The 14,211-nt window shown below is 39.7% G+C and overlaps 1 protein-coding gene across 1 annotated transcript in view; it reads right to left on the reverse strand.

Annotated features, from left to right (window-relative positions):
* Positions 1-880: 880 nt before the first annotated feature.
* syne2a (spectrin repeat containing, nuclear envelope 2a) overlaps positions 881-14,211 on the reverse strand; it is a 97,662-nt gene continuing 84,331 nt past the window's right edge. Inside the window, exons 101-116 of the mRNA XM_085372609.1 lie at positions 12,532-12,694; positions 12,029-12,219; positions 11,569-11,719; positions 10,751-10,933; positions 9,994-10,131; positions 9,579-9,770; positions 8,925-9,201; positions 7,910-7,978; positions 6,487-6,620; positions 6,227-6,353; positions 4,693-4,895; positions 4,412-4,588; positions 2,877-3,005; positions 2,511-2,702; positions 2,334-2,416; positions 881-2,263 (exon numbers count right to left, since the gene is read on the reverse strand). Of these exons, the coding sequence (XP_085228735.1) occupies positions 2,056-2,263; positions 2,334-2,416; positions 2,511-2,702; positions 2,877-3,005; positions 4,412-4,588; positions 4,693-4,895; positions 6,227-6,353; positions 6,487-6,620; positions 7,910-7,978; positions 8,925-9,201; positions 9,579-9,770; positions 9,994-10,131; positions 10,751-10,933; positions 11,569-11,719; positions 12,029-12,219; positions 12,532-12,694 (2,617 nt within the window). The 3' untranslated portion in view covers positions 881-2,055. The remainder of the gene's footprint in view (positions 2,264-2,333; positions 2,417-2,510; positions 2,703-2,876; positions 3,006-4,411; positions 4,589-4,692; positions 4,896-6,226; positions 6,354-6,486; positions 6,621-7,909; positions 7,979-8,924; positions 9,202-9,578; positions 9,771-9,993; positions 10,132-10,750; positions 10,934-11,568; positions 11,720-12,028; positions 12,220-12,531; positions 12,695-14,211) is intronic.

Consider the following 14,211-nt stretch of genomic DNA (forward strand, 5'->3'; position numbering starts at 1 on the left):
TTGGCTTGATAAATGAAAACGGGTCCTTTTCAGGGACCCCTCTTTAAATCCAGCATCTGATCAGCACTGCTTGAACACCGGCAGAGGCCTCAGATGTAGGATGTAGAAGTAAGAACATGGCAGAGAATGCGCCCAATGATGAAAATAGCAAATAGAACAAAAATGAGTGAAGTGGCCGTCTAAGATGCTGGGGGTTTTTTTGGGGTTTTTTTTAAACAGCCATGTATTACTTCTGCCAAGTATGTTTTCTTTTAGATAGGATTTGCAAGTGTGCACGCGGTTTGAATGAATTCTAATAAAACTTTGACCTCAGCTGATGGCCTGCCTCTGGCTCCTTGTTTGCAGCTTCTCATCCTCATTACAAAAGTACATTTTGTGACATAAACACACATATGCTCACACCTACAGTAGACAACACAACAAGATTGTTAGTTTGTGTATCCATGTTCGTTCATTTGGTTTTTCTTACAGCTTTGGTAGTTGAAGACACTGTTGTGTTCTTCCACTTGTGCTCTGTCCACTCTATTCTTATCTTATTATCCATTTTCTCCTTTTCCTGTACTCTTTCTGCTTGTTAGCTTGGCACTGCCATAGCACACATGCACTGGGAACACAAACAAGAGGAGCCTATAGAGTCTATAGAGATTTTTAGAAAAGCAAATATGTTTGGCACAAAGGTGCATTCAGGTTCTGATTTAGATTGCAAAAAGCTGACAGACAAGATGCTCTTATAAAAAAATAAAAAAAAAAACTTGTGTAGTTTTTCTGTAGTGTTTCTAGCCAAGGTTTGGCATTTCCCCTGTTTGGTAGCATGGATACCTCAAAAAAATAAAATAAAATAAAGGATAAGCCAGTTTGTTTAAATCAGTCAACATTTACTAGAGGAACAAAAAAATGATTATAAATCCACCTTTCAAGTTATAAATAAGCATTATATTATTGCATTATGTACATAAACATCATGCTGAATCTACAGTGTTTCAACAGTGCAAGGAGGCGTGGAAATGTCCACTCACAATCTAGTCAAGACAAAATCACATCTAAAAAACTCAGTATACAAGAATGTGTTTTTTCTTTTTTTTTTAAAAAAGACTTTCAGCTGGCTTTTTATCAAATACATTCAAATTTAATCAGCGCTGTTCTGCAGAGTTCAGTCGAGCAGGCAGGAAAACATTAAATGAAATGTGAAGAGTTCATGAAGTAAATGAAATATAAACATGCAAATCTTAAAAACACAAGAGTTCAATGTCTGGCTGGATTAAAAAATAAACAAAAAAAACAGTTTAGTCGGTGAAAAATCAAACTGTATGTAAATGATGGCTGTAGCCACCCTATTGCTTACTTTTTCTTGGTGTTTTGAAGTGGAGGATGATGAATCGTCATATGGTAGCCACTTGTCAGTGACACTGCCCTAATCTGTACTTTAGTTGGGCCTTTCTGTACACAATGAGCATCATGTTCTATTAAAAAAGTGAAAACAAAATGAAAACAAATGAAACTCATCAGAAAAGTGTTTACTGAGATCGCCACTCAATAAGACGTAGGGTCGTTTTCTCATGCACTTCTATATAACCTGACTTTTTTTTGCCACCATTAGAAACGATTCAGGTTTAAGGCACTTGTGCACTTGCTTCACTTTTCAGACTGAGTTTGAAAATCCACTGTGGCTTCGTCATCTGTCGAATGAATCATTATTCATAATACGTAGCTTTTCTTTTTTTTAATGCTGTGATTTACGTGTTCTTACCTAATTAATAGGATAATTACTGTACCTCACTAGAAATAGATTCGGTGACTCGTCCCTCATCTGATGATAATCCTTGTGTTGGAGGATGGTCGGTGGTCTCCGAGTGGCAAAAGTGATTGATTTCCTGAATGATGTTAAAACCTGGGGGGGTTTTTTTGGCATGGTGAGTTTTTTCTTGATGGAAAGACAAAAGAGCTGCTGGCAAATCTTTACAGTTTTCAGTCTTCGGGAAACTGAACATGACAGCATGGTGACATACGTTCATCCGTTTCCTTTAGAAAGTTTCTATTATCGCATGAATATTACAATCAAGTGGGCGGTGGGCCGTTGGTGTAATGCAACATGGGGTAGAAGGACCGGGCGAAGTTATTGGTAAGGGTGCAGCTGGAGTCACTTTCCGACATTGGAATCAGGCAGGGCAGGAGCAGGAGGAGCAGCAGCAGGAGCTGAAGAGGGAAGGCGGCACGCAGGGCCCGGTAGAAGAAGGATCGAGGGGGAGACGATTCCCGCTTCTCTCTGCAAAACACATCATATTTAGTGCAAGAAGACATGAAATACAAACAACGTTATCTGCGCTGCTACTTACCTTTGAGTGGAGGAGCCTTTCTTTGAATTTCCAGCCTCCTGAGAAACACTTTGACACTGGGCGGCTGTAGCAGATTCACAGTCCTGAGGTAAATAAATCGTCTACGTTAATATGCTGTAAAAAAAACATTCATGACAGCTCTTGGATGTGCAGAAAGAAAATATTTTGAGCTTTTACCAGACGTTGCCGCAGGTTGCTGAGGTCGCCGTCCACCTGCTTCAGGAGCAGCTTCAGCTTGCTCCCCGTCACGTGGAGTTTCTCCCGGGCCTCGTTGCTCTCCTCTGTGCCGTCTTCAGGCTGGAGCTGAGACCACAGAGTCTGAAGGGAGGCCTGATGAGCCTGCCTGTCCTGCAGCTCCTTTTGCAGAGCCTGCAGACCACAACCAACAAAAATAGTAACTATTTCTAGCATCAAGCTGAATAAATGACTGGATAAAACTTTTTGACTTCACATGCTCAGTGTAAACACAGTGTCAGCAGCAGATCTGTGAGGACAGTACTTTTTTTCAATTTGTTGGGTAACCAAACATGCCTCTCTGCTTACAGTGAGGGTGTTGCTGTGCTGTTGCAGCGCTGTGAGAGTCGTGTCTGGGTGGCCGATGTCCACTGCGTAGCGTCTGCTCTCTGCGTGAGCGAGCCACAGCAGCAAAGAGTGGAGGCTTTCATGAAAGTCCTGTATGGGAAAAAGTTAAAGGTCATTTGTTACAGTGAAGCAGTTCAGCTGAAACCTCAGCTCATGTCATTTTTGACATTTTAATTTCTACTTACATCAACTAGATTTTTTTCCCTTCCAAATTATGGTAGGAAAAAAACATTTTTGCCATCTGCTTTTCAAAAATAGTTTTCCTCTTTAACCTCCTAAGACCCGAACTCTTCCATGGCATGCATTTTTAATTTCTCTTTGATATTTGGGCTGATTGGGGCCCGATGAATGTAAAAACAAAGATTTACCAGATTTTTGTTTACCTCATTTTTGTTTTTAAGAAAAATAAGAGCAGTAGATAGAACAGTGGCAGTATAATGTCCTCGTAAGTGGATATCAGGCCCTTGTAGAGCAAAATTGAGTATTTTGGTCTAAACAACCCAAAATGTGATGTCCACATATGTGGACACCAGGTCCTAGGAGGTTAATACTTTGCACACTGTATGCTTTACATGCACCAACTTCACCAAGACCTCACCAGCCACTATATTAGGTACAACTTATTATTAACGCAAGAATCTAATGAGCCAATCACATGGCAGCAAGACAACCTGCTAAATTTCAAAGAGAGCATCAGAAAGGGGAAGAATGGTGATGTTGCATGGTTGTCGGTGCCAGACAGGCTGGTTTCTTGAGTCTTGAAACCTCAGTCTTGTTGCTGACCATGTTCACTTATTTATGCTTTCAGCAATAACCCAGCATGCCACAAAGCTCAGATTATCTCAGTCTGCTTTTGTGAACATGTCAATGAGTTAACTGTACAAAACTGACCTCCACAGTCACCAGATTTCAATCTAAGAGAGCACCTTTGGGATGTGAAGCCGACAAATCTACAGCAAATGTGTGAAACCATCATGTCAATATGGAGCAAAACCTATGAGGAATGTTTCCAGCACCTTGATGAATTTATGTCATGATGAATCAGGGCGGTTCTGGAGGCAAAAGAGGGTCCAACCCAGTGCTAACAAGCTGTAACTAATGAAGTGGCCAGTGACTTTATTTGCACCAGCATTTGCATGAAAGTCATTACACAATTATCACTGCATAATTCACAATAACACTTAATACTTAATTAAGATAATACTTAATCTTAATTAAGTATTATTTATTAAAATTGGGAAATAATAATGTTATCAATAAAATTAAAGTTGAAAATAGTTTTGTCACTTTTTTCTTGTCACTTGTCAAAGATTCTGCAACTTCACAAAAATCAGTTACTTGTGAAAGCTTGTTTGAACAGTGAACATTCATCAAAGTGTTAATACTGCTGTTATCCTTAAGTTTAGAAAGGTTTTAAGATGTGAATAAAATATTTTTCAAGTCTTAAAACAAGTCTCGAGTTTTTTTTAATAGTCTGTTGTGGTATTTCCTCTTACCTGGCACTGCATGAGCTTCTTCCTCAGGCTGAGGTCCCACTGCTGGAGGCCAGTACACGCTCTGCTCCAGTCTCTGTTCATACTCGTCAGTCTCTCCTGTGCTTCTGGAGCTTCCTCACTTCGCAGGTTGACTGACAGCATGATAGACTTGTAGTGAGTAAACACTTTCTGCATCTCCTGCGAAAAAAAAAAAAAAAAAAGCAATCATCCATTTTTTTATTTTTGCTTTTTTTAATGATCAAAACAAATTCCTCTTTTTTATGTTTAGTATTAAATCTTACCTTTAGTTCTTTAGCTCTGGCCTCCATCTCCTCAATACAGGCTGCTGGGTCAGGCTCCTGAAGGCGGTCCAGCTCCGGGATCACATTTTTTAACCAGGAAGTAATGTTGTCGAGATCACACCTGAGCTGCTGAGGCTCCTCAGAGCTGTCACGCTCATTGCATCTGGACCGTGCCTTGAGCAACTCCCAGCGTTCAATCACACCTAAGAGTACACGAACATCTTTGAATGTAAACATATGCTGAAGATGCTCAAGCTCACAGAAATAAACAGCAGCAAAGGGGCCAGTTAACAGAGGAAACAGAGACCAAACTTGCATTGCTTTTTTCTGGATGCACGTCTGGGTTTAAAATGCTTTCACTGGCTAAACTGCTGCAATGTTTATAATTGTTTCCTGCCAAAGCTCTGCAGTCTAAGCTAATGTTCGTGCACTGATATTAAAGCACTAAACACCACTCAGTGACTCTTGTCCAACCCCTCCCTCTTTTTTTAAACTACTTTCAAGCATTTCTTCAAGTTAGAGACTTTATAAAAAAGATTGATGTAGCTGAAAAGGAAAGCTGATGTGGAAGTGCAAAAGAAGTACTATTTCTAATAGCCAGTAGGGGGCAACCTATTCAGTTTCAAAATGAAGCAATAGTATTCCGTGAGAAAATGAACCTTCTGCTCACTTGATTTATGCGCTAATGCTTCTGTGTTTGGTTTATGATGTCACTATTTTGGTCTTACTGAAGACAGTACCAAGCTTATTTATAAATTATGGACACCTCTGGATAAAATAGCAGAAGAAGCAGCATACAATACAGGGCGTGGCTCTAGTCCAATTGCTTACTGATGCTGCGTCTACACAGAAAGTGATTGACAATGAAGTGATGACTCGACACCACAGAGCATTTAGTGATATTTGGCAACTTCAAGTGACTAGAAGCAGAAAAATACACGGCAAGTATTGAAGCGACAAGAAATGAGACCACAAGATACTGCTGACTCACTTAAGAAATGGTAGTAAACACACTGCTCAAAAAAATTTGAGTAACCCTTTTTAATGAGAAAATAGTATCAAGTCAATTAAACTTCTGTGATACTGATCAGTTTCCGCTGCTTCGGTGTTAATGAAATTACCCTCAGTTGCACTGAAGGGGCAACAATGAGGCAACCTTCAAAAACAGGAGTGGTTTTACAGCTGGAAGCCACTGACATTTTTCCTTCCTCAACTTTTCTGACTGTTTTTTCACTAGTTTTGCACTACTGGTAACATGAAGTGATACCTGGACCCTACACAGGTTACACAGGTAGCTTAACTCCTCCGGGATGGTACAACAATATGTAGTTAGCACAGCCCAGAATGAGCCCTCAGCCATCAAAGAGTGCTAATAATATTATTTAAAAAACAAAAAACAAAAACGCAAACCTGCTTTTGAAAACAGTGTGATGTCACGGTTACTATGGCCTACTATATCCATCATTTACATACAGTTTATAGTTTACCTGATGTTGCTGATTTTTGCAAAGCGTTCAGCATCTTTGAGGCTCACCTGACTGTTTGTCTGAGGCACTCAGTCCCATGAGACCGAACTCCTCCGGCTGCTCCACGTCATCCAGGATCAGCGACACTCTGTTGATGCTCTCTATGCTCCTGCTGCACTCAGACATGAGACTCAGCTGGAAACAAAACAAACACACTTTAAGTTATTACATCTGGAGGAGCACACGGTCTGCATATTTTGTCTCAAATGCATTCCCAAGAGTGAGCTATTATTAGTTTAACTACTAGAGAGAAGTTTTTGAAGCGTACATATCCCGGCTTTAGAGGGGTACTGGTCAGAGTGGGTGTGGCCTCAGTGTGTCCCTCTGTATCAGACTCAGTTTCTCTGTCTCCCAGTGCCTGCCATCTCGGAGAGTCTTGTACAGCCACCGACCTGCTTGATGCTGAAATGCAAAAATAATAAAAAATGAGTCTTTGTCAGTATTTTCCAGTAATGTTACATTTAGATATACTGTATTTTCAATATTATTATAATATTTTTTATTATCTTTTACCTATTTTGACATATTTTTCAGTGTTGGATGTTCACAGTTTTAGATGCTCATTTGCAAATATGCACACACAAAAATGCTCAGGTCTTTCTCAGACTTCTCTTTGGAATAAAAAAAGTGGAAACATGCTATTTTAATGGAACTGCAGAATAAAAAAAAGGGAGCTGGAAATAAGCATTAGGTCTCCTTTTAACTGCAGGACACCAGCTTTCTGCTAAGAAACCATTTGGTCTTAACTTTCCTTTGTGGGAGTTTTTGGATTGATTCACTGTAAGATCTGCATCTGGCATTTACTACTGTCTCTTTAGCTGATGTGTCTGGTGTGATCAAGCAAACATTCGAGGTTCAACTACAGTGAATCAGATGTATTCAGATCTACTAAATTAAGTACATCTGGAACGTAACTCGAGCAAAAACAAACAAATAACCCTGCAAACAACAAATCAAAGATCTGCATGGTGGTGTTTACTCAGTGCTTATTTCACATGTTTGAGCGGTAAAAAGAGGGATTACAGCACAAAGAGCCAAGTAGGCAAGGCCACAACTGGAAAACACCTGCATAGACTGGTAGGAATTGTTATTTATCAAAGGAAATTGATAAATAACAATAATGTTATGGATGACACAGCACAACATTTTCCTACCTCCTAGTGTTACATGCACTGTAAAGTTCTAGAAACTAGTGGAGGACAGTGAGGTGGGCAAATGTGAGTGTGTTGGAGAATTGCAATATAAAAAAAAGACAAAGATAAAAGAGGATGTTGGAAGAGGATGAAAGGATGAAATGAAAGAGGCTGAAATTAACACAACAAAGTTTGGACCGCTGAAAGTAAGATGTAAAAGAGAAAAAGGGAAGACATAAATTCAGATAACGATAAAAAATCTCCTGAAGAAAAAAATAAACCCATTAAAAGTGCAAAAAATATTAAGACCTAAAATAAATCAATCATAAGCAGACCAGGACTTTGAAGTGTAGAGACTTTGGGCATTTATATTACAAATATACAAGAAAAGGACACTCGAGGTGTTTTTTCCTTAAACCAGTAAAGTATCCAAGTGGAAGAGACAGCACAACAAGCATTTGGATGCCAAGTGATACATGAGCAGCAGGAAGCTATTCTCTGGAAATATTTCGGCATGAAGAGCAGAGCGGTGAGTGCTGAAGATGCTCTTGAGCCTACCCAGTGACGAGGCGAGCGGGGCCTCTGAGGCTTCGATAAATTCCTCCAGGGTCTCAGTCAACTCCACCTCTGCGAGGAGAGAGGGGTCAGACTAGAAATCTCTTTAAAACAAGACATCCTTTCTTCCAGAATCCAAACTAAAAACTGAAAAATGAGAGGAAAAGGCTCAAACTTGTCCAAGTCTTTTGGTCTTTTGGATTTCTTTCTTTGTCTGCTTGCCTCCTTTTTTGCAACATTGAACATTGGTCTGCTTTTTAGGGCTCCAATGGATGATGCTGTGGATCGTTTGTCTCCATGCTTATGACTGAGCTGTGGTTTATGAGTCAGTTGTTTTTTGGTAGTGAATAACATTCATTTTCAGCTGGTGTGAAAACTAAACAACCAAACAAAGAAAACTTTACATCTCAGCAACCTGACATTTTTATAATAATACTGATTACTGATTTTTAACTCACAGCCTAAACTACCGAGTTTGAACTGTCAAGGCAGAAATGTACATGTTTATCCTCTCTAATTTATTCAGGACATCTGCAGATTTTCCCTGTTTTTAAAAAATGTGCGCTGGGCTTTCGTCTTTGTCTTCATTGGCAGTTAGTCAAGCAAGTTTCACACAGTGACTCATCACAAAAACGATGCAAGTTAAATGCTGAGTTGCTCTCAGTCTCTAGAACTTGATTTGGCTCTTTGTGATTATGCAGAATGACAGCAGGAGTTACTTGTTAGTTGTATGTTTTGTACCTCTTATTAACTCCCTTTTTAACTTTTATTTTACAGGTCTGGGCTGACCCAGGATGTCTGTCAGCACGACTCTTTGGGGTTAAATTGTTAGAAATAACACTGTAACACTGTTATTTATCTACTACTTATTTATTTTGGTGCTTTGGTATAAATGGGGTTGTCTTTATCTGTGATCAGAGCAGCTGCCTCCCAGTGGCCAATATTGGAGCCTGTGGTGGGCCAGTTCTGCCCCCCGGGCCTTATGTTTGACACCCTTGGAGGCAGACTTTAAAGATACCTGACAGCGCACTGAAGTAAGCTCCCTCTTCCTCGTTCTCTTCCTCTTCCTCATCATCCTCATGTGATGATGACCCTCCTACGTCTACGGTGTGGTCCCACTCCAAAGCCAGTGAATCCGGTGTCTCCCGCCCTGAACGCACCAGGGGTGAGGACAGCAGGAGAGTGGGTGTGGCTGGAAGGCTTCCAAAGCTACGCCCAAGCCACGGTCGGCCAATCAGCTCCAAGCTTGATTCCAGGGAAAAGGTGGTAGAGGGGATCTCTGGTTCTTCTGTGATCTAGGACAGAGAAACCAAGCCAAGTGTGAATGATACATACCTGTCCTTACACTGGTAACACACACCAAGTCCTTGTTAGTTTTAGAACTGCCTCTCACATGTTATGCATAATTTGAAAAAATTGCATAGAATCAAGCAATAAACACGTGCGTATGGATCGGTGCCAAAAACTACGAACATATCTGGAAAATACTGTGCTGGATATTTAAAATAGGTTTAAAAACATGGAACAAAAAACTGCATGCATGTATAAAAGTCATACAAAGGAAAATCTATAAAATGATAAGGGATATTTTCTTATTTATAATATGTTAGACATTTTGTTATATCTGCTTGAATTAGACTGGAATCAGAAAAATGTGTGCGCCTAGGCTTACAGGGGGTTGGCTGAGGCGCTGATGGAAGCGGACCAGTCTCCTGAAAACTTCCTGGCAGTAGGAGTGCAGCTCCTCCAGCTCCTCCTCTATCTTCGCCGCATCCTGCGGTGAGCTCTTCTGGATCAGGCCCTCTCCAAACACAATCAGTCCATCAATGCGCTCAGTGTTCAGGGTGATCTCCTTCTGGAAACTCTGCAGGAAGACGAAGGGATGAATGAGTGGACAGAGATTGAGCCTTTAAACCCAAAGGAACAAAACGCAGCTTCTGATAATATCTGTAAAAGCATTCAACAAATAATTCTTTCCAAAATATTGCCATAGCTAAAGCCAAGACCTTAAGCATCTTAACATGCAATTCTTATAATCACTAGGAGACATGGTTTTGTGTGTGTACAGTACATGAGCTGTGCCTCACATTGAGCTGCCGTATCTTCTGATGGACATCGCTCTCTGAAAAGTGCTCAACGTTGGTGAGCTGCAGATCGAGGTTGGTCAGCCACACCAGCAAACTTTCCCTGGTCCCTTCAAATTCCTCCCTCTGACTGGTGAAATACTGTGAGAGAAGAAAGCAAAGCAGTTCATTACATCCTCTAGTGAAAGCTTGACATTAATGCCAACTTGTCAATTTAAAATAATAAGCCGGAGATTTACAGTAAAATGTGCAACACAAGACAATTTCAGCTTTTATAAAAACAACTGGAAACATTTGACTTTTAAAACGAGGAGAAATCACATGGCGTCAGAATTAAATGTATTTATGACATTTATTAAGAGAAACAGCCCGTTTCATAGATCAACACATTAGCAGGGGGCCTTTTTACAGCTTTACTGATTACACAATTATTATTTCAAACTGTTCTGAACAATGCTGCAACCGAGCAGTCGCGTTACTATAATTTCAGTAAGGACGCACAAACGAATTTGCCTATTAATTAAATGTCAAACAAAGAAAGTAACATTGCCTGCGTGCATCATGTTGTGATTTTGAAATTAGAATAAAACAAAAATACACTCAATGAGTCAGTGGCCTTTATGTGAATCTGACAAACACCAGCTCCATATTAGGACCAAAAATTTAACTAAAACTGAAAATGTACTCTGAAAACTGACTGAAATTAAAATAAATTGAAAAGAAATCTAAAATGAGATTTCAAAAATAAAAGTTTCTGTACCTTGAGCCTGCGGAGGATGGCGGCCACTCTTCGGTGCAGTGTATCCCACCGCCGGTTGCCTTCATGGACCATTGCTTTGAGCTGGCTGGCTCGGTCGGTGCGGTTTTCCCTGGCCAGCCGGCGGTACTGATTGTTGACCAGCTCCAGCTGGGTCAGTCGCTCATGAACCTGCCTTTGGAAACCCTGAAGAAGAGAGAGGAAGCATGGACAATTCAGTGTCTTTATTTCCTCAGTGTGAAGAATTGAAACATCCTCGATTTCTTTATTATATTTTTCTAAGAAAATGAAAAACATTTATCTAAGATTTATTGAAACATGTGCAAACATCAATGGAAATACAATATATAGGGCAAAGACAGAGTTTATATTCTTTTAATGACCTTGAAAGTCAATATTTGGGACCACCTTTACTTTTATATAGCCTGAACTATTCTTGCAGTGTCTCAAGGACAATCTATGACTGATAGGGTTCTATTATGTGTTCTATCCAAGTCTACTTTTACTGCATTGGCAGCTCATGCTCACGACGATTTGAACTGATACACTTAAAATTTGGATTCATCACTCCATCAAATGCGTTGCCACGGTTTTTCACTCCAGTTCTTGTGTAATTTGGCATACCTCAGCCTTTTCTCCTTGTCTACCTTCCTTAATAATAGCTTTTTGGTTAAAGACACAATTTAAAATTGGTACTTTGTTTTGCATAAACACAACACTGGTTCATCCCTTGAGTTGCAACGTCCGACTTCAAACTGATAAAGATTACTGATGATCAAACAGAAACAAATCTTCATCAAGCTAACCTCACAACAACTGACCTCAAACTTCTTGAGCTCCTCTTTGGCGACAGCAAAAAGGACATCAGCTGAGTTGGGGTTGGCAGCGGTTCGCTCAGCCATCTTGAGCCAATCCTCAAATCGGGAGTAGTCATTGAGAAACTTACACCAGAGTGTCCACGTCTCCTCAATCCTGCGAGCAGACATCGTGATGGAATATTTGTTTCTGTAATGTTCAGACTCTGCGTACGTCTAAAGCATTAACCTAAAACTTTTAATCAACATGAATTATTATTTAGAAAAGAATCTGTGTCGTGACATCAGTTGAACAGTAACATAAAGAAGACCCCGTGTTAAAAATCATGAGCTTCAAATCGACATTTGGGTCCAGTTTGTTTAATATTTTGTCATATTTCATTTATTATATTTGTGACAGTACAGAAAATTACAGTAACAGACATAGAAGTTTAAACATCAGTATGTTCTTTAGCTCCTACAGTACCTGAGCTTTCGATTCAGAGCCATAGCACAGATGGTCCTCCAGCGCTGGTCCAGGCTGCGGCTGGTCTCCTGCAAGGAGTCGCTCTCCGCCTCAGTGCCACCAGTAGCATCTTCATCCCGCAGCAACACATCGCACAGACTGAGCACGGATGCTACGCCCTCCGTGTGCTTCTCAATGTCCCTCTGCAGCTCCTGGACAGACATAAGGACAGGTATCACATTGGTCCATACTGTGCTACAAACCTCATTTATTAAACATCAGTCCACAGACAGAGGACAGTGAGGCACTGCATGTGACCACCTCTCCCCAAATTAAACAAAGGACAGATATGAATTATTAATCATAAACAGACAAAGAGTTGCAAGGAGTGAAAAAGAACCTTTAAAACAAACAAAAAAGAGAGAAAAAGGGTTTACAAAAAAAAAGGGAAAAAATTAAAAATGTCAAATTGCTTGTTTGACATTAATAATAATAATAATGTCATAAGGTGTTGTGAAGTCCACCTGCTGCTCTGCCAGCCTCCTTTGGATCTCCTGTTCGTGACAGACGCTGTAGGTGATGGGTCTCGACAGCTCGGCCTCGATGCGAGAAAGCCATGAGCGGAGGTTACTCATGTTTTTATCCAACTGCTGGATCGTCACCAGAGTTTCCTTCAGCTTCTTCACCCTGAAAGGACACAACCACATCAATGTAAAAAAAAAAAAAAGATAAAAAATCTCTTTGAACGCCTTCATTTGATATTAACAAATAACAATCTGGGGGTTTCAACCCTTATTAAGGTTTAAAATTAAGTGATGAAACTGCTGAACAATCACCTGAGTTTAAAAAACAAAAACCAATAGAAATAAAATTGAATAAAAAGATGGGAATACAAAAAAGTACAGAAGACCACAGAGAATAGTGAAAGAAAAAAAGGATATGAACGAGAAAATAAGGGTAAAGAAAACTAGTGAATGAGAGAAAGACGGAGAAAAAATTATATATAATACAATAAACCTTACAGTAAACAAACTAATTACAAAATTAAAAAAAAATGTGAATAATTAACCTCCTAGGACCTGGCGTATGTGGACATCACGTTTTGGGTTATTTAGACCAAAATACTCAATTTTGCTCTACAAGGGCCTGATATCCACTTACGAGGACATTATACTGCCACTGTTCTATCAAAATTTTAAACGAATATCCTCACATGTGGCTCTCATTTTTCTTAGAAACAAAAATTAGGTTAAAAAAAAAATAATCTGGTAATTCTTTGTTTTTACATTCATCGGGTCCCAATCAGCCCAAATATCAAAGAGAAATTAAAAATGCATGCCGTGGAAGAGTTCGGGTCTTAGAGGGTTAAAGTAATCAAAGTACTAAACTGATGATTGCTAACCCTTTAAAGCTAAGTGTATCATAGTTATTAAGAGTTTTTGAGACTTCTACATCATCAGGACTATTTTTCCCCAAAAATCTTAAATAAATTGCACAATACATTTTAGGAAATAAAATACATTTAAAAATGCCTGATGTAGCAAATATGATAGAAACTAAAATTCATATATGCACATTTATATTTATTTGTTTATTTATAAATTTCATCAGGAGTTTCAACATTCCCATTGCGAATTTCTAGACTTTTTCTGGCAATTATTTTATAGTCCTGCTTTTCAAGGGTTAAGCATTAACAGTGTAAAGAAGGAAGGAAGCAAAGAAGGAAGGAATGAAGAAGAAAAAGAAGGAGTTCACTAGCCTTCAACCTTCTCAGGTATCCTTACTAGAACTTCTAAAGTAACCATGGCAACTAACACCCGTATGAAAGAACACACACACACACACACACACACACACACACACACACACACACACACACACACACATAGAGCGCCACAGTGACTGGTGTCATAGCAACGTATGGAACAATAAAAGCTCTCTTCTGAGCATTAAAAGCCTGAAGTGTGCCCCATTTGGGAGTTTGAGTTAATTTACCCATTTGATCCTTCCTCCTCTGCTGACGAGGTCCAGCAGAGCCTGTCAAGGGTGAGAGTGGAGACGCTCTCCACCGAAATAATAAGCACTAAAAAACCAGCTGCAAGTGTGATTGTCTGCCTCAAGAATGTATGAAAGGGTCCCAACAGATAACGGAGAAGTGAGAATGTAAACGAGCGGCATATTTTGAAAACCTAGTTAAGAAAAAG

This window comes from Diplotaxodon limnothrissa, linkage group LG15 (assembly GCF_057381915.1).
Source record: "Diplotaxodon limnothrissa isolate DT_005_m linkage group LG15, D_limnothrissa_male_GT1.1, whole genome shotgun sequence".
NCBI classification, from domain to species: Eukaryota; Metazoa; Chordata; class Actinopteri; order Cichliformes; family Cichlidae; genus Diplotaxodon; species Diplotaxodon limnothrissa.